This window comes from Microtus pennsylvanicus, chromosome 18 (assembly GCF_037038515.1).
Source record: "Microtus pennsylvanicus isolate mMicPen1 chromosome 18, mMicPen1.hap1, whole genome shotgun sequence".
Classification (NCBI taxonomy): domain Eukaryota; kingdom Metazoa; phylum Chordata; class Mammalia; order Rodentia; family Cricetidae; genus Microtus; species Microtus pennsylvanicus.
Window position 1 is genome coordinate 13,272,810 of NC_134596.1, and position 21,027 is coordinate 13,293,836.

The 21,027-nt window shown below is 45.6% G+C and overlaps 1 protein-coding gene across 2 annotated transcripts in view; it reads right to left on the reverse strand.

Annotated features, from left to right (window-relative positions):
* Oca2 (OCA2 melanosomal transmembrane protein) overlaps positions 1–21,027 on the reverse strand; it is a 220,857-nt gene that overhangs the window by 174,692 nt on the left and 25,138 nt on the right. For both annotated transcript variants that reach the window (XM_075952458.1, XM_075952457.1), the window contains exons 3-6: positions 9,955–10,050; positions 5,837–6,025; positions 3,177–3,234; positions 1,344–1,416 (exon numbers count right to left, since the gene is read on the reverse strand). In XM_075952458.1, the coding sequence (XP_075808573.1) occupies positions 1,344–1,416; positions 3,177–3,234; positions 5,837–6,025; positions 9,955–10,050 (416 nt within the window). The remainder of the gene's footprint in view (positions 1–1,343; positions 1,417–3,176; positions 3,235–5,836; positions 6,026–9,954; positions 10,051–21,027) is intronic.

A 21,027-nucleotide genomic window follows, 5' to 3' on the forward strand; every position in this document is an offset into this window, starting at 1 on the left:
GTTCTGCACGAGGGGGAGGAGTTAGCTCATCTCAGTGGGAGGTCTCTGTAAGGAGGAGTATTGGGTTGCGGAAATATGAGAAGAGGAAGCTATAGCCGCCAGTTTTTACACACACTCAATATCTGCACACCATTCCCATGGGTCTAAGACAGTGGAATCCTTGACATGGCCATGTTCAAGTCAGACAACACACATGTTCACTCCGGGCTTCCAACACTCCCTACCCAATTACCTGGCTTCTGACCAGGTTTACCTCAACCCTCCAAGTAATACAGAGGCTAAGATGTTGTCTGTCTCTACCCTTAAAAACTGTGTAACTCAGTATCCAACTATCCTAACAATGGTTTTCAACAGAAGATTCCAAGGCAAGAGAAAATGAAGAGACAAAAACAACAACTAGAAAGGGAAAGGAAGCTACCACTGCAGTGGTATGGATGAATGCAGACTCACAGTTGAGAAGGAGGGACATAGAGGCTTCTATGATAATCCCTATCCCACCCTAAAAAAGTGACAGCCTAGATAGAAAGCCTTCAAAGAAAACTCCTACAAACTGTGAGGACACCACAGTTGATAACTTCTGGTGAGGATGGGGGTAGAGAAGGCATCTGTTTTCTTTAAGGGGCTGGCTACTGGGAGCTTGACCATGCTCCCGTGAGTTGCTGGGCAACACAAATTAGGCTTGATTTTGTTTTGTTTTTCTTCTTCTTTTTTTGTGGGAAGGAGGTCAGCAGAGCTGAGCAGGGGAGCAGACCTGGGAGGCCTGGGAAGTGAGTGTGATCAGGGTTCATGATGTGAAACTCTCAAACAGCCAATAAAAATATTATGTTAAAAAGAAAAACACAGCAGCCACACAGAAGATACAGCCAGAAGGAGGACCCAGAATGCAAAGACAAGTCACTAGGGATCACCTGTACTGGAATGCTAAGGAATGGGGTGGACAGAAGCACAGGACAGAGGACAGATGAGAAGCCTGGACCCCCTGTCCCCCAGCTAGCTCCTGAAGAAACAGTGCATGGGGGGCTGGAGAGACGGCTCAGAGGTTAAGAGCACTGACTGTTCTTCCAGAGGTCCTGAGTTCAATTCCCAGCAACCACATGGTGGCTCACAACCATCTGTAATGAGATCTGGTGCCCTCTACTGGCCTATAGGATATATGTAGGCAGAATACTGTATACATAATAAATAAATCTTATATTAAAAAAAAGAAACAGTGCATGTACCAGGAACACTGGCTCTGACCGTCTGTGCTTGACCCTTTGACGGGAGTCATTGTTCCTAAATGACTTTGTCTTGTGCCTGTCGGCGGCGACAGGTGACTGCTACCCCACGCATGCTTTGGATACAGTAGTTTTCCATTGGTGACACAGCCAACAGCTGCCAGATCTTTCCTTGATCCGGATACAGGCTGAATAAAATCTGTAACCATCAAAAATATTTAATTAAATATTTATAATATGAACACCATAGGGCCTATATAACTTTGACTACTATTAGAAACAGAGGTGCGGTTTATGTATAGAAATTTCACCAGCTTACCCTAATAGCATTAGAACATAAAAATATTTTTATTCATTGTCCTGGGTTAGCTACAGTGAGCCTTGATTATTGATGCTTTTCAGTTAAGGACTCGCCCTTCCAAGTTTTGCTTTGATATTCCCTAAATACCCAGCCACAAATTAGACTGCCAGATGTGTATATGAGTTATTTTCTCACTTAAAAGAATAGAGGAATATACCTCCGTGACCTTTGCTAGCTTGTTGGTGGAAATCGCAAAAAGCAAAAAAAAACATTATTAATTAAATTCAAGTGATTAAAGAAATTAATGATAAGATGCCATACTATGGAAATTCAAAGCAATTTCTCAAATTCTTTCAGATGTGTCTACAAGAGAGAAAAAAAGAAAGTCCATTTCCCAAATTAAAAAGCTTGAAGCCTAATGATTGAGCTCAAGTTGCCTTTGGGGCCCGAGGGAAAGCTGGTGAACCCTGACCCCCACCCCCTTTGACTCTCAATCTCTGTTCAGCAAAGGCTTCAGCACCACACAGTTGCGTGAGTGGAAAGAGAGGAGAACATTAATAACCGAAACATAATGAAACTGTGAGTCTTCCCAAGTTCAAGACCGCTGTTTGCATTTCATGGTGTCGGGGACCACTGAGCCCCTCCCTCACAGATCTTAGGGGCTGACTGTACCCCATTCAGGCAGAAAGAATGACATGCACCATTTTTTACTGACTACTTCTTCCAGAGAGATACACAGACTCCTGCCTGCACACGGAAGCCCAACCAGTGCTGCTAAGGGCAGACTTTCCTCACCCCCCCTCAACCTGCCATGTGCATCCGCACTCGGCATCTTCTTCAAAGAGGTCAGAAACTCTGCAGTCAGCTCTAACAGGAGGTCCCAGGCCTCAGGTCCAGAAACTCTGCAGTCAGTGCTAACAGGAGGTCCCAGACCTCAGGTCCAGAAACTGCAGTCAGTGCTAACAGGAGGTCCCAGACCTCAGGTCCAGAAACTCTGCAGTCAGCTCTAACAGGAGGTCCCAGGCCTCAGGTCCAGAAACTCTGCAGTCAGTGCTAACAGGAGGTTCCAGGCCTCAGGTCCAAAAGCTCAGGCAGTCAGTGCTAACAGGAGGTCCCAGGCCTCAGGTCCAGAAACTCTGCAGTTGGTGCTAACAGGAGGTCCCAGGCCTCAGGTCCAAAAGCTCAGGCAGTCAGTGCTAACAGGAGGTCCCAGACCTCAGGTCCAGAAACTCTGCAGTCAGCTCTAACAGGAGGTCCCAGGCCTCAGGTCCAGAAGCTCAGGCAGTCAGTGCTAACAGGAGGTTCCAGGCCTCAGGTCCAGAAACTCTGCAGTTGGTGCTAACAGGAGGTCCTAGGCCTCAGGTCCAGAAACTCTGCAGTCAGCTCTAACAGGAGGTCCCAGACCTCAGGTCCAAAAGCTCAGGCAGTCAGCTCTAACAGGAGGTTCCAGGCCTCAGGTCCAGAAGCTCAGGCAGTCAGTGCTAACAGGAGGTCCCAGGCCTCAGGTCCAGAAACTCTGCAGTCAGTGCTAACAGGAGGTCCCAGGCCTCAGGTCCTTCTGCCATCCATCCCAAAGCGCACAAGGGCTGTGTCCACCCAGGACGACCCCCAGCACCCACACTGATCCGATAGCAGGTCTGGGAGATACTGGTACTCACAGAACACACCACCACAAAAACAAACAAGCCCGTGACCTTCATCCACCGCACACAGCACCTGCAAGAGAAAAGGAGGGCCCTGAGCCACACACGGTAGCAGCGTCTGCCTGAGATATGAAGGAAGTGGAAGGTACAAGATGGGACGGCTTGTTATTATTGTGTTCACTAGCTAAGTTCCCTACGTGTTAGAAAACCATTCTGGAAATTTAAAAATGGGTAAACTTTTCTTTCGCATTCTCTTGGACTAAATGAATTGAACAAATAATCATTTCACATTTCCAAATTGTGTTTCAACAGCTCCTCCTTCAGTGGGAATCTAAATAGCATTTGTTTCTAAAACTATGAAATATAATTGAGGTATCCTCGGTGTACTATTTTTTTCTTTATGTAACTGGCAGACAGCAGAACTGATGATTCAGAATGAAACATTTCTTGCAAATGTCTTTGCTGTTCATGCCTGGTACTATCCAGACTTGTAGTTAGCCACTCCACAGGTACTTGCAGGGTAATGTATGCTTGCAGAAAGCTGAAGTTTATGACATCTGTGAGCAGATGACTAAACATGCCTCTAGAGTTGCTTTGGGTTGCAGGTAAGTCTTTTTGAGAGACCGATAAGGAAGCAGACACTCACAAAGACAGGTGAGATGAGCAAAACAAACTTAACAATCAAAATATTTTATTGTAGTCTCTGCCTAGGGGAGTTCCTTGTCTAGATGTGCGTGCTGAGCAGGTGATGTTAAGGAAGCATGCCCCTGAAGTTATGGAAGGACAAGACAATCCAGAGAAGTTCTTCCATCTTGTATGCTTGTCATTTCAAACCAAACTAGAATCTGACCTCCTTGACGCAAACTCCCATGGGAAATTACCCAGTTCTGGTCTAGGAACCCAAGGTCAGGATATGTGAGCTAACTTACCTTTGCCCATTTGTGCAACCCCCCTGCAGCTAACAGCTTAGCTTGGCTTCTGTCGAACTGCTTGCTTACACAAAGCCCCTCCGCCACCATGAAGATGCAGAGCAAGATGTCAGGACCTTGCTTCTGCCTTCAAATCAAACCTCATGTTCTGGACACTCAGAGCCAAGCCTGGGACCCCCAATACTTGCTTTGGTCCCGGCTGGCTAAAATAAAGACTCTCGGTTGGCTGTAAAGTGTGAGTGGCCATCTCTGGTGGACTACCTACAACCAAGTGCCATGCTGGAGAGGAACCTCCAGTCAGAGGCATTTGTAAGATGAGTCTTGCTTGGCAACAGTGCTACTGTTGCCCCGATGAAGCCCTGTGTTTGATTTACTTGGGTCATTGCTTTGAAAGCTGCCTAGTGTCTTCCTGTCTTCCTTACTTGCTGCCAAGTAAGAAGCCATTCTTCCCTCATTTGTCTTTTGACTGCATTATCACCGATAAATGACCCCTATCTATTGAGTCACTGCGGTATAAAGAGCACTGGAGCAGGAATCACAGACGATCAAACCACTGAATGGAAAGTTACCTCACTCTGAGACAGTTGATGCCATGCCAACCTCTGAAACTATGAACAGTCAGATATGGAGAGCGATGCTTAGAGTGACCCACGTAGCCAGATCTCCGAACACATACTTTTATGATTCGGATAATTCCAGAACAGATCCGTGAGCCAAGCATCTATTAGGCCTAAGAGGAGAGCTGAGAGCAGTCATGATAAAGAGGCTGCCAGTGGTTAGGGTGTTTAGGGGGACAGATGAGAAAGAGACAGGTCATGATCAAGATGAAAGGATTCCAGCTACTAGCCCTCTACGTAACTGTGGCAAGTGTTGGGAGAATTGATAGGCTGGCTTGGTAATGACTTGGCCGGTGGGTTTCTATGAGCAGAGAGCAAACGCTGAGGCCTCCCACTGAGACGTCAGCCTTCCCGGTGTCTTCAGAAAAAACTAATCCAGGCACACAGTGACACAGCACCAGTACTGGACACCTTGGTGGCACTTTCTCGCTCAGCTTGGGCATGCCCACATCATTTTTGTGTAAGCCCCTAGGGGGCAACAGAGTAGAGGGAGGTCGTGTCACAGGAGGTAACGGCACAGCCGCATACGGCCCTGTCATTGTCCCTCGGTCACTTCCAGTCTTAACGGGGACCTACTGGCTTTAGCACTCAAGATCTTGTCTTTCCTTGGAGCGGGGCTTTCAAACACTTTGACCTAAGAAGAACTTTAAATAAATGTGTGTGTGTGAAGAAGGAAAGCCAACAGATACGCTAAAATATCTGGACACTCTTATGTGGGCAGCTCCAGAGGCCGGAAGGAACTCTTAGCCCTCCCACGCCCATTCCTTCATCCATGCCCACTGAATTCTGCCAGGCGGTAAATTCCAAAACACCACAGGGATCCCTAAACCAATGATCTGTCAAGAAGATGCCTGCTTAGGATGAATAGAAGATGCGGGTCACTTGGGTTTCTCATCAGGCTTCCTTGTGACTTGGCCTTGGTACCCTGCTGATTTTGCAGGGCTGAGCCATGTGTCTCCTGAGGCCTCAGAAAGGGTAGATAGCGTTGAAGTAGAAGTGTAACCTGAATAGGGAATCTGCCTCCTCCTCTAAACCTTACACTTCCTGACGGCGCAAGGCCTCAGGGCAAACAGAAAGCCACCTGCCGCCCCCTATCCACTGCTGAAGCTGTATCTTCACATCCACCTACCCCAGTGTGGAGACCTGAACTCTGAGGTGGACGCTGCCGGCAAGACCCCCCTTCTCTGAGGAGGCCAACATAGACATATTCGCAACCTCTTTGCCCAACACGCATCTTTGTTCCCAGGCAGTGAGGCCATTTTCCCAAGAATCTTCAGTGGCTATGAACGCTGGGTGATGAGCAGGCATGAACTGTGACCTGGAAAGGGAGAAAAAAAAAACTATGTCTATATTTCCTGAAATATTATCACCCTCAAATACAAGATTTCTCCTCAGCTGTGAGGTACAAAATGTGATTAAATCAGCGCTGGCCTTGAAAAGAAATTGGTATCACTTAGGCCACAAATCTCTGAGCATGTCTATGGGAGAGGTTCTCAACTGGGTTAATTAAGCCGGGACAAGCCACCCAAATGTGGGCAGTCCCATTCAGTGGACTGGAATCCCCCACTAAATAAAAAGGAGACACTGGCGGCACTCCAGCCTTCATCTCTCTCTGCTTTTTGACCACAGGTGAATGTGACCAGCTGCCCCACGTTCCTGTCATCGTGACTTTGCTGCCATGATGAACGGTACTGTGAGGCAAAATGAACCCTGTTCCATCCTTAGGCTGCTTTGTCAAGCATCTTGTCCCAGCAATGAGACAGGACCACAGACATCGTGGCATTGTCTCACATTTCTGGCAACATGTCTTTCTTGACGTCACAGGGCTTTTGACTCAAGTTTTGTGGGGCTGTTCGGTCTTTGGAATGAATAGCAGGCCTGTAGGAGATTTAGTTGGTTTAGTTGATTTCTCGTGCAGCTGCTCCTGGCTCAGGCCAGGCTCCTTCCATTATGGCCTTCTCTCTGAGTGTGTGCGAGTGGTCACTAGGTCTCCACGAGTCCTGCAACAGGGTGATCTGTGTTCAGTTTTCCTCTTCCCATAGTGGACTGTGGGAAAATGGTCCATCTGCTTTCCCACACAGCAGCACTGGGCAGTATCAAAGAGGACGAACAATGTCAGCATCAGCTAACAAAGGTTCGAGGTGAGATTATGTTTACAAGGGCAAATGGAAAGGAATCACAGACTTTGGCCTAAATTTTGTGGGAACACCTCATTTTCTTTATAGCTGAATGGCGTGGGAGGTCCTTCTGTCTATGTGTTGCTTTTATTGATTAATGAATAAAGAAACCGGCTTGTAGAAGGTAGATGGAAGGCAGAGTCAGAGAGAAGCTATGTAGCCTCCAGAGATAGACGTAGGAACTTTACCCCATAAGCCACAGTCACATGGCGATACACAGATTACTAGAAAGGGGTTAAATTCATTTGTAAGAGTTAGCCAATAAGAAGCTAGAGGTAATGGTCCAAACAGCGTTTTAAATAATACAGTTTCTGTGTGATTATTTCGGGGCTGAGTGGCCGGGAACCAACAAGCGGCTCTCTCCCTCCAACAGCTGAATGCTCTGGAGCCTTCAGGGCGGATGTACCTGACCCTTAAAAGGTTGAACCAAAAGAGAGCCTTGACATTAATCGACAAAATGCTCTTGTGATGACAATTTAATATTAACCATTGCCGAGATCCGGTGTCGCACCTGCATTTAGTTGGGCACTGGGATTCTCAATACATCATGGTTTTAAGACTTGTTCACATAAAAAAAAAATAATAATCATCATCTCATTCTTAAGAAAAAACCTAGAGCTAGACACCAGGTTGGCTTAACCACAATGTAGTGGCCACGCTAAGTGACTTTGGAAATCGTTATCTTTCAGTTGATTTTATGACTGGGAAATGTCCATCCGTGAAGAATAGGATAATCTTCCTCTTCATTGTTGGGGAAAAAACACAACTGTAGCTTCTTAATTAAAAAGACTGCTTTCTTTAAGGAAAAGAAGCCCATTGCTGTCTGTCCTGCGTGAGGCAGTGCTGGGCATTGGTGCTTTCTGAGGAGTGGAAATGAGTTCTCCCCGTGTGCTCCAGAAACCCCAGCACAACCAGAAGGGCTGAAGCTGAACCATCGCGTGTGACGAGTGACTGCCATGTTAGAGCAGGTGTGGTGCATGCTCCAACCCTGTGCCATTGTCCCTGATGCTCTGAAATGGGTCCTTCCGTAAAATTACAGAACAGCTGAGGCTTTCGTGATAAGCTATTAGTCAAATTGAAATTGTAACAGAGGCAATGTGGTTATTAAAAAAAAAAGTAGACAAAAAAGTTTCCCTACAGCCAAATAAAATCTTTAATTTTTAAGTTTTTATTTTATTTATACATTCTTGGAGCTTTCACACATGTATACAATGTATATTTTTTTTCTTGGTTTTTCAAGACAAGGTTTCTCTGTGAAATAATCCTGGCTATGTATACAATGTATTTTGACCATATCTACTGCCTACTTACCTTCCAAATTCTCAGAACTCTCCACAATCCCCCTTTTAACTTTATATCATCATTTTTCCTTTATAGCCCACTGATTCCAATGATTGCTTCTCGTGTGTTGATAGATGTAGATCTATCCACTGGAGCATGGCAACCCGCGAGAGGCCATGCCCCTTAAGAAAACTGACTCTTCCTCCCCCAGAAGCCACCAACTGTCAAAAGTTCTCAGCTAGAGTTGTAACTTCATGAGCCTCTCTCCTCCATGTGGAAACAGACTGGCTTGATCTTCTGCAGATCTTCTGCAGGCAGTCAAAACTGTTGTGAGTCACTTCAATAGTACTGCACCATCCAGGAGACAGTATTTTGAAATGCCTCTGATTCCTTCCTCTTCCATAATGCTCCCTGAATGTTGGGAGGAGGGAGGCACAGAGACGTCCCATTGGTGACTGAGCCCTCCACAGCAACTTATTCTAGGCTTTAACTGGTTTTTCTTGCTAGAGCGGTCATTATAGTAGTTTTCGGGGTTCACCGCTGCGTGAGATTGATTGACGTCTTTGCTCCTCTAGCAGTGTGTATCGAACTTTCCAGCACCATGAAAGCTAGCCAGTAGGGACAAAGCTTCCAGTCTTTACCAGACTGATTTCTCTGTGTTCTGTGGATGGTTACACAGTCAGGAATGTTTGGGCAGCACAAACTGGACTCAGTGGGTTGTTGATGTTGGGTTGTTTTTAATGAAGAAAAAAAAAATGAGTAGGTAAGGAAGAGACTGTGGATCTGAGGAATTCTGGGGGAAAGGAGGCGAATGGGATCAAATTGCATTGTATGAAATCCTCATTTATTCTATAAAAGAAGCTTCTGATGTGAGGTGGAAACCACAGTAACCCACAGGTCGAAGGATAAGTACTTAGAAGGCAGTTGGAGACTGTGTCTGTTTTTAGCCAAATGCCTGGAGTAGGGTGTACATGACCACTCCAGTCACGGGGTCTTGGCCAGGCTTACAGTACCAGGTACGGTCCTCTCCTATGGAGTAGGCCTTAAACTTAAACAGAAAGTTACTGTTGCCCCAGGAAACTTGTGTCATTTGCACCAGTGGGCATCTCTTACCGAGCTGGTCATTATTGGAGCTCACAGGGTTGATGGCCAGGTAAGCCCACCACCTCTATCTTAATTTACCCCATGCAGAAGAAAAGAAAAAAATATCTCGTAAGCGAAGTTGCCTTGAGTTTTGGCCTTCAGCTTGCTCTGGCCTTCAGCATGAGCCCCACGAACACCCAAGTCAAGTCTGTGTACCCCAGGAGCCGGACAAATGCTTGTGTGTTGGTTTTGTAGTGAACTGCACATTTGAAAGGCGACAGCTCTTAATAGTTGAGCAAGTAATTCAAGAGAAATAACTAAAGCAATGTGTGGAATGTGTTGCTTTCGGCTGTTCTTAGGAAAGGAGTAAGAGAATTAAGCGATATTCCTACGGAGAAAGGTTAAGCCTATGGATCAAGGAGGTAGCCTGTCAGAATCGTGTGCACGCATGGGCGTGCACATGTGTGAGGTCATCATTCCAGGGTTATGCCCAAAGCCTCTTGAAAATTCACAAGCCACGGTGCGCGATCACAAACCACAAGTGTCCGCCATAATGGACTCTCAAGGATCTGGCAGAGAGCCAACATGCCAAGTCAAAGTTCTTATCTCAGGAAGAATTCTCCATCATCTGTGGGACAACCAATACCCAGGGACACAGATATTTTCCAGAAAGTTAATCCTTTCATAAACAGGACCAAGAACTCACCTTTTGTCCTGTGAGGAATTCCAGAGCAGAGGCGTGTCTTCCTTAAAACACAGGTCTTTGGAGCTGGAGCTGAAGTGGGCCAAAGGTGAATGGGTCCTGGGAAAGACAAGGAAGGAATCAGAATCACCAAGGCAGAGTGATCCCTGCTGGAATGACGTGCTCAGTTCAGAGACAAATGAGATCTGTTGGGCCACAGTTTTCTCTGAGCAGTGGAATCACGGAACTTAGGGACAGCTACAGAGGACTCTCCTCTCTGCCTTTATGCAGATCCAAAGGAGACAGTAGCTCTCACACGAGAGACTGTCTGTCAGGGGACCGATCCTCTGGGGGCTCCTTTTACCTGTTTCCATCATTTGAAAATGTTAGCGTCCAGTGGGTCTCTTTTTTTAGGTAGAAAAGTCTGTCTCCTGAGATCAGGATATAGTCACTCGGGAAAAGTCCTAGTGGCTGCCATCAGAATGGCTCCCAGGGAACATGGCATATCAGCAGCCATTAAAACAAAGCACAAGGTGGCCCTGGCTAGGATGCCCCTTTGCTATGTCGGACTGTCCAGTGGAAGAAGGGAGGGCCACGTGCACACATGAAGTAAAAGGTGTTTTCATGAGAGATTGAAGAAGCTGTTTTCTCACCTAATCACCTTACACTCTGCTGCGCTCCTTCTCCTCTGGAGCCAGCATCACGCAGAGGTGTGGTGGCCTGCAGTGGGAATCCTCTCGGGATTCCCGTCTGTATGCTGTGAATGTGTCTTATTACCATCGATGAATAAAGAAGCTGCTTTGGCCGATGGCAGGGCAGAGATTAGCAAGGTGGGGAATCCAGGCAGAGACAGAGGAGGAAAGGAGGCAAAGTCAGGCAGATGCCATGTAGCTGCGGAAGGAGAAAGACGCCGGAACCTTGCCTGTAAAAACCAGAGCCTCGTGGCAATACACAGATTAATAGAAATGGGTTAATTTAAGATAAAAGAGCTAGATAGGAATACGCCTAAGCTGTTGGCCAGTGTTGTAATTAATATAATTTCTGTGTGATTAGTTGGGTCTGGGTAGCCAGGAAATGAAGGCACAGTCTCCATTTACAGTGGCCACTGTGAAACAGTCACCTAGAGGAACAACAGTAATAAAAACGAACACATAACACCAAAGAAGACATTTAAGAAAAATAAGTCTATTTGCCCTTTGTCATGTAGGCATTTAGTTGAGCCGTGGACAGTGCGACTCTTGTCTTGTGGAGAACTGAAAATCATGCTCTTCTCCTGTGTCTAACGGCACCTACTGTATCACAAGGACACAGTCTGCCTAGAACACGTGTGTGTCTTCTGTGCTCACCCCGCACCATTTCCTGTGGAGAACAGACGTGCCAAGAACCCTTCTCACAGGCACCATTACAGACAAGGGAGCGTCAGGATAGAAGAATTAGGGAGATTTCTTGGGAGCTCTTGGTATGGGAGCTGGCGAGATAGCTCGGTTGGTTAAGCACAATGACCTCTCTTCCAGAAGACCCAGATTCTATTCCCAACACTGACATGGCAGCTCATAACCATCTGTAACTCCAGTCTTAGGAGACCCAAATGCCCTCTTCTGACCTTTGAGGGTACCAGGCACACACATGGTGCACAGACATAATCAGACAAGACACCTGTATACATATAAATGAATGGCTGGTCTAAAGGAAGGGGAAGTAGAAGAAGATTGCCTGAGACATTAAATAATTAGCAAGCTTCTGCAAGTCAAACTGACTAGAGAAGTTCTATGAGTCTGTTGACTGAGTTTCTGTCCCACCCGGCCCTGCAGCCATTCAGCCCCAAAGAAATCACACAGAGGTCTACCTTAGTTATAAATTGGTTGGCCTATTAGCTCAGGCTTCTTATAACTCTTATAACTTATATTCACCCATAATTCGTGTCTGTGTTAGCCATGTGGCTTGGTATCTTTCATCAGCAAGGCGTTCTCATCTTGCTTCCTCTGTGTCTGGGCAATGACTGCAGGCTGACCTTTCTTCTTCCCAGAATTCTCCTGTTCCCATCGCCCCACCTCTATTTCCTGCCTGGTCGCCCTGACTATACTTCCTGCCTGGCTACCAGCCAATGAGCATTTTATTAAAAATAATACAAGGGACAGGGTACAGACCATTGTCCCACAGCATGAGTTGACTCTCCCATCTCCCATAACTGATTCAGAGGTCTTTGGGTACATTTATGGGCATGTCCCAGTATGCTCCCTTCTGCTGCCCGAGTGTTTACATAGTACTTCTGCGAAAGCTGAACCTTGCAAGGACCTTGTTCAAATAATCTACTCTGTGCCTGTAGTTATCAATCATGTGAAAAGAAACATGCACATATACACATACATACACATAAACTCTCACACATATTCACACACATATACACATTCACATAAGCATGCATATACACCTGCACACACACACATACACAGACACTTGCACACATATACATGGAGACATAGACATACATCTATACACACACACAGACACTCGCACACATACACAGACACACACATACACAGACAGTCGCACATATATACACACAGACATAGACATGTATACGCACACATGCACACACACACACATGCATGCACACACACACAGACACTCGCACACATATGCACGCAGACAGGGACATACATATATACACACACATGTATGCGCACAGGCTTTTGTTTTGTCACAGTGAATAAGGAGATATAAATGACAAGTACATGTGCCTATACTTATTTTGAGTAATTTGGAGACTGTAAAAGGTGATAACAAATTAAACCATTGTACCTAATTTTAGGATTCAGCAATCCTTACTGTTAATATTTTAAAAACTTCCTTTTACTCTTTTTTTTTTAAGAGAGGGTGGCCTAGATGTATAAGCTTGCAGTATTACTGCCTTTACCGAGTCTTTTTTAAATAATATTTTTATTTCATCTTTGAAATTGTGTGCCTGTGTGCAGTGTATCAGTCCACCACTGCCTCCCTCCACCTTCCTCTAGAGACTTCTCCTCCCTCTCCTTCCTATCTCCATGACCTGCCTGTGTTTCTGTTATTAATAAACCCCCTGCATCCAGTGACTTCTACCTCTCTTCATGCCTATCCCCAACTGCCAGCTCCTATGCCCAGGAGTGAGTGCTCCCGGGTCCCTCTGCCTCCCATGCTGCAGTTCTTTTTTTTAAAAAAAATATTTATTTATTTACTATGTATACAATATTCTTTCTGTCTGCATGCCTGCAGGGCAGAAGAGGGCACCAGACCTCATTACAGATGGTTGTGAGCCACCATGTGGTTGCTGGGAATTGAACTCAGGACCTTTGGAAGAGCAGGCAATGATGCTCTTAACCGCTGAGCCATCTCTCCAGCCCCCATGCTGCAGTTCTTACTGACTTGATATTGGACCGGCCTTGTGCAGGTGACCACAGCCCCTGAGTTGATCTGTGCTACAATCGTGTCACATCCAGAAGTCAGCTTTCCACTGCCCTTCTCCCCATCCATCCTGCTAGTATACTCACACCACCTGGTCTTCCGCAAATGCTCCCTGAGCCACAGATGGGAGGAAGTTAGCATAAAGAGCTCACCCACCGCTAAGCACTCGCAGCTACCTAGACTTGGTACCTCGACCAGTTATGATTCTCCGCATAAACCACCACCCACTGTAAGAAAAAGCTTCTCTGACCAGAGTTGAGAGCTCACAGATCCAAGGATGTGAGCATAAATATTTAGAAGGCTGTTTGCAGTGGGACCAATCATCATAGCCACAATGGGTACTCTGCCCGTCCAGGGCCCATCATCTCCCCAGTCATGGACTTTTGAGCAGGTCTATGGTATAGGGTATGTAGACTCTCCTGTGACACAGGCCTCAAATCCATCTGGAAAGCAGCTGGTTACTCCCATAATAGTCAGGCCACTATTGCAAACAGTTGGGCATGGTCTTCAAAGAAGGTTAGTATTGTTGCATGCAAGATATAATGTCAGTTGGGGCTGTAGATATCTTTTCTCCCCCAACAATTCTGCATAGCTCCTTCGGTCACTATGTAAGCCAGCAACCAGGAAAATGTTGGCGGACATTTCTTTCCCACCTGCCAGTTCCCAAATAATCTACATGGAGACACAATATTAATTATAAACGCTCAGCCAGTAGCTCAGGCTTGTTACTAGCTAACTCTTACATTTAAATGAACTCATATTTCTTAGCTATGCTTTGTCACATGACTTGGTACCTTTTCTCAGTACAGCATGCCCATCTTGCTTCTCTCTGCATCTGCTGGAGACTCCTCCTTTGACTCTGACCTTCTTCCCAGGATTCATTCTCTGTGTCAGGCTGTGTCCCCCAATCTCTTCCTGCCCAGCTATCATCCAATCAGCTTTTTATTAACAATGTGAACAATACATATTTATAGTGTACAAAGAGTGTTCCCTAGCAGAAAAAAAAATGGTTTCCTGGTCAGTCAAGGTTGATTTCTGTATAGCCTGCATTCAGAGCACATGGTGTCTTCAGTAATACGGTCTTATCAACTAGTTTTGGTGGACAACCCAGAACAATGTCAGCAGTCTGTGTTATTTTTGTGTCCCTCCAAGAGCCTCCCTCAACAATAGCATAAAGGGAAATATCCTGTGACTGGCACTGAGGTTTTATTTTAATAATCCACGTCTTCTGAGAGCACCATTGCTACCCTACCCATGCAGAGCTGTGGTGGAATATTACTTTAACGATGTAAAGATGTGTTACATTTGTTTATGTTGCATGGGTTCAATGATGTAAAGACGTGTTGATTTTCCTGCCTATGGCACCTGATTGGTCTAATAAAAAGCTGACTGGCCAATAGTTAGGCAGTAAAGGGGTAGGCGGGTCTGACAGGTAGAGAGAATAAATAGTAGGAACAATTTATGCTTGAGACAATGAGGGAGCTGCCTGGGACCAGTCAGCCACCAGTCAGCCAGACATGGAGGAAGCATTGAAAGTAAGGCACGCATAATGAAAAGAAGGTAAAGAGTCCCAAGGCAAAACATAGATGAAGAGAAACAGATTAGATGAAGTTATAAGAACTAGACAAGCAGAAGAAAAGGCCGAGCATTCGTAACTAATATTAAGTCTTTGTGACTTTATTTGTGAGCTCATTGATGCCCCAAAGAAGGCCTGCTACACAGGGTACTTCTGTTTAGACTAAAATGTAATGTAGTATATATATGTGTGTATATAGAGTATCTTTATCAATTTATAAGCTAGTAGATTTCCATTAGACTTCTTCATACATCCCCACTTTAAGTTATCCCACCCACGACCCTCTTCCATTCCCCATCTCTCTGTCCCCATGCCCACTTAAACCTTTACAAGGAACGTTCTCTCCTTAGGAATGTAAGCTCTTCAAAAGCAGCCATGCACGCCAGGAAACTGAAAATGCCGTACACACGATCAAGCAAATTCACACTTACTAAGGCTCCTGTCTCAAGCTGACCTTTAAGGCCAAGCACACCCAGCTAATCAGCAGAGGCGTGCCTCGGAAAGTCTGTCTGCAAAACATGCCTGGAGATGTGGCTCGGTTGGCAAAGTTCATGCTTTGCATACATGAAAATTTGGGTTCAAGCCCAGCCACCCCCCAGTCCTGTATAAACCAAGTGTGGTGGCATTCTGTTATCCTAACACCGGGGAGTAGAGACAGGGAGAATCACAAGATCCAGGTCATCCAAGTCTACACAGCAGATTCAAAGCCAGCCAAGTACCATGAGACTCTACCTTCTAAGAAATGCATAAAAAGCTAAAGGTGTCAAGTGAAATTTAAAAACTGAATAAAATTAGAATATCAACACAAAGACTAGAATTGTCCAATATAACCGAACAAAAATTTGGAGCTGAAAAATATAATAAATGGCATCTGAGTGTGTATGACATGTGTGTGCATGCGCATGCTCATGTATGCACTTGCATGCTCTCCCATGTGAGAGGCTGATGGTGTTGGAATATCTTTCTTAGTTTCTTCTTCACCTTATTTTTTTCAGATGAGAAGAAATAATAAAAAGAGCTTTTTAGGTTGAAATGACACATACCAGGTCAAAGATTTGAGGTTTACTTCAATAATGCATTAAGGTGAGGACCCAGGGTATAAAAAAATTCACCAAAGTTCATCAATATGTCATCAGGGAATGAAAAGAGACTTCCTCTTGGAGTCATTAAGACCGAGAGTGAACCTAAATTTGAAATCCTCACTTCTCTCCCTGTGATTGATGGTCCATCTCTGCTGCCTGGATCTTCTGTAGTCTGTGGTTGGAGGTCCATCTGTATCACCTGTCCCTGACAGAGGACTTTGTTCTATATTTACTGAACAGTACAGAAAACATAGTGGGGGAAGGAGTGAGGAATATTTTTCTACAGAAATCTTCAACAGAGTTAACAAGGGAAGAATATACCTTTTTGACCCCAAATGACCCAGAATAGCATGCAAAACAGCAAACGGATGTAAAAAAATATAAAGCCATATCCACATTTGCTTCCAACATTCACGGAATATCTCTTATTTAAGGTTGCTTCCAACGTGTTGGCGATTTTCAGCAAATGGTTACAACTCAAACACGTTCTCCAGTTAGGGGTACAGGTGAGTACATCATTTAAGATTGAAGCTATGCAGTTAGCTCAGGTTGTAAATGTATATATATGGGGGGATCTAAGGCATAGTGAGATTGGTTACACCGTTGTCTCCAAGGCAGCTCAAACAGGCCGAGTACACAGTATGATAGCAGATTGAACACAGTATCTTAAATGATGCAGGCATGTTATTTTTTTTTAATATTTATTTTATTTATTTATTATGTATACAATATTCTGTGTGTATGCCTGCAGGCCAGAAGAGGGCACCAGACCTCCTTACAGATGGTTGTGAGCCACCATGTGGTTGCTGGGAATTGAACTCAGGACCTTTGGAAGAGCAGGCAATGCTCTTAACCACTGAGCCATCTCTCCAGCCCTGCAGGCATGTTATTAATGTGACTGTACGGTCTGGCAAAAGTTCTCCAAAGGCAAAGGTGTGTCCTGAAAGAGGCATGACCACAGACCTCTGCTCGAGTGTGCCTGCAAGTAAACGTAACTAGCATTGTTAGAACTTTGGTGCTTTACCAAGTGAACTGCCTCGAACCAGCAGGATGATTGCTGAAGTCTGAGATTCAATGAGAAGGTTAAAGTCAATTGAGGATGAGGGATCAGGGGATGGCTTTCCCAGTTGAACAAGAACTACCTATATTTATCCCAAAACTAAATGTGCATTGCTATTCTTGCAAGTTTTGCTGCTGAAGTGCATGGTTGCTCAATAAATGCTAAAAATACACATGCAGATACACACACACAACACACACATGCGAGAACATACACCACACACATGCACACTATACACATGCACACCACACACAAACACACACATGCGAGAACATACAACACACACCCATGCACGCATACATATGCACACACACACCACACACATACATACACACATGCGAGAACATACACCACACACATGCACACTACACACATGCACACCACACACAAACACACACATGCGAGAACATACAACACACACACACATGCGCAAACACAACCCACCCATACACACACCCCACACATCATACAGTCCACACATGAACACACACACCACCACACACATGATACACATACCACACACAGACACACACCATACACATACGCACCACACACACATACACACACCATACATACGTCACCACACACACCCCACACACATACACACACGCATATATGCTCATGCACACACACATATCACACACATGTGTGCACACATGCATAGCCCACATATGCACACCAAACACACACACACACCATGCCGGCAATCTCTCTCTGGGCCCTCATACAGGCAGTCAGAGAGAACCTTACAATCTATGACTTAAGTGATTTCCTAGACATAAAAAGCCTGATCCTTCCTTTTCAAAGCCAATGAGTGAAGTGGGAATAGTGATGTCGGGAGGGTTGCTGCCGTGTAATAAGGGGGTCCTCACAGTGGGAATAGTGATGTGAAGAGGGTTGCTGCCGTGTAATAAGGGGGTCCTCACAGTGGGAATAGTGATGTGAAGAGGGTTGCTGCCGTGTAATAAGGGGGTCCTCACAGTGGGAATAGTGATGTGAAGAGGGTTGCTGCCGTGTAATAAGGGGGTTCTCACAGTGGGAATCGTGATGTCGGGAGGTTTGTTGCCGTGTAATAAGGGGGTCCTCACAGTGGGAATCGTGATGTCGGGAGGGTTGCTGCCGTGTAATAAGGGGGTCCTCACAGTGGGAATAGTGATGTCGGGAGGGTTGCTGCCGTGTAATAAGGGGGTCCTCACAGTGGGAATAGTGATGTGGGGAGGGTTGCTGCCGTGTAATGAGGGGGTCCTCACAGTGGAAATAGTGATGTCGGAAGAGTTGCTGTCGTATATAAGGGGGTCCTCACAGTAGTGATGTCGGGAGGGTTGCTGCCATGTATAAGGGGGTCCTCACATCTCAGCCCAGTGAGCAATGAACACATTATTCAAACAATTGTTTTCCTTCAGAGAAGAGAAGTCATTCAGTTCAATTAGCCAGAAAGCCCAGAAAATTAATCACTAATAGTGTGTGAACTTGAGGTAATTAATTAAGAGACAAGTATTTTCATTGCACAGAAAATAGAAGCATGCCCCTGACACACACACACACACACACACACTGATGAATTACATACATGCTTTCAAGGAAAGTTAATGAGAGAAGACCCGGCCTGTGAAATACATCCCAGCCTTGCTAACAGGCTCCCTCGGTTCACAGAGGCATGAAGGAGCGCTGAGTGCCCCCTTGGGATCCTCGGCATTGCCAGCAGGGCTAAGATGACCCAAGGCACCTTGGCTCACGGTGTAGCTGGAGTTGCTATGTCTTGCCATAGCAGACGGCCCTCAGGAATACCACATTCTTGTATCAGGAATATGTGGAGCGCTTGCTCAGCAGTGATGTCTCACTTAGAAAGAGGAACGTATTTTTTTAAAAAAAAAATTATCCTAATCATTACTAAGTTAAAAATCAATAAAGCATTCAAGGACATCTATGGTAAAGAATGAGAACAGATACCAAAGTATGTCCAGAGCAGACAGCAGATTTGGCCCATCCCCTTACCCCAGTTTCTGGCAGATGCTGCCAGTGGCATCCTTACTACAGTAAGACCTCCATCATATCACTGGTTCTGTGTCTGTGCAGAAGACAACCACCTCCAGTGTCTGCATCAACACTAAACGTGCACAGAGTTCCTTCTCATTGCTCCCTAACCAGTGTGTTATAACAACTCTTTATGTAGTTTTTATGTTGCATTAGGTGCCGGAAATCATCTACCTACAGGTGATGAGAGCCCGCAGGAGAATGCAGATCCTACAGGGGATGGAAGCCCACAGGAGAATGCAGGTCCTACAGGGGATGGAAGCCCACAGGAGAATCAGGTCCTATAGGTGATGAGAGCCTGCAGGAGAATGCAGGTCCTACAGGGGATGAGAGCCTGCTGCAGGAGAATGCAGGTCCTACAGGGGATGAGAGCCTGCTGCAGGAGAATGCAGGTCCTACAGGGGATGAGAGCCTGCTGCAGGAGAATGCAGGTCCTACAGGGGATGAGAGCCTGCTGCAGGAGAATGCAGGTCCTACAGGGGATGAGAGCCTGCTGCAGGAGAATGCAGGTCCTACAGGGGATGAGAGCCTGCTGCAGGAGAATGCAGGTCCTACAGGGGATGAGAGCCTGCTGCAGGAGAATGCAGGTCCTACAGGGGATGAGAGCCTGCTGCAGGAGAATGCAGGTCCTACAGGGGATGAGAGCCTGCTGCAGGAGAATGCAGGTCCTACAGGGGATGAGAGCCTGCTGCAGGAGAATACAGATCCTACACAGATACCATGCCATTTCACGTGAGGAACTGGAGGATCCTTAGGGAATGCAGGAACCATTCCATACAGACACCAAGGGATGACCGTATTTCCTGGACACTTCTTGAAAACATGCTAGCCTATCACGATAGAGCAGGCCTTTGCCCTGGTGGGCTGGTCAAGGCCCAACACTTGCCTCATCTGGTGTCTCAGTCTGGGAAATGACCACAGAGTCAGTTTGAGTGATTCAGGCCTTGGATCCAGGTAAAGTTTCAAGGATTTTCTGTCTGGTTTTTTTGTTGTTGTTGTTTTGTTTTTTGCTTTTTTAAGTCTTTACCAGGAGACGGTATGAAGATTGCTGTGGTTCCCTCCTGTGTGAGGTCACTTTCTGCTTGACTATTCTGAAGGCCTGTGACTAAGTGCACAGCATCAACAATTATAGTTTTGATGAACTTACCGCCCCACCAGAACAATGTGGCCTCTTCCTCGCAGACAGCGTCTTCCTCTACAGTCAACTCTTGATTCAGAAAACAGACCCTTCTAATGCAATTGCTTTTTTATTGATTTTATTGATCTCTCCATTTTTCTCTGCTCCCCTCCCTGCCTCTCTCCTCCCCTTCTACTCTCTCATGATCCTAAGTTTACTTAGAAGGTCTTATCTTGTCTTCTTCTACTTCCCATGTATATTAGACCCATGTATGTCTCTCTTAGGGTCCTATTGTTGTCTAGGTTATTTGTGATTGTGAATTGTACACTGGTTTTCTTTGCTTTATGTCTAAAAGCCACTTGTGAGTGAGCACATATGATATTTGTCTTTCTGGGTCTGAGTTATCTCACTCAATGTGATGTTTTCTAGATCCATCCAGTTGCTCACAAATTTAAGATATCATCATTTTTCCCATTGTGTAGTACTCCATTGTGTAAATGTACCACATCTTCGTTATCTATTCTTCAGTCGAGGGGCATTTAGGTTGTTTTCAGGTTCTGGCTATGACAAACAATTCTGTTCTGAACATACTTGAGCACATGTCCTTGTGGTACAATTGAGCATCCTTTGGACATATACCAAAAAGTGGTATTGCTAAGTCTTGAGGAAGGTTCTTTTTTAATTTTCTGAGAAATCACCATTCTGATATCCAAAGGGGCTGTACCAGCTTGCACTCCCACCAGCAAGGCAGGAGTGTTCCCTTTACCCCATAACCTCTCCAGCATAA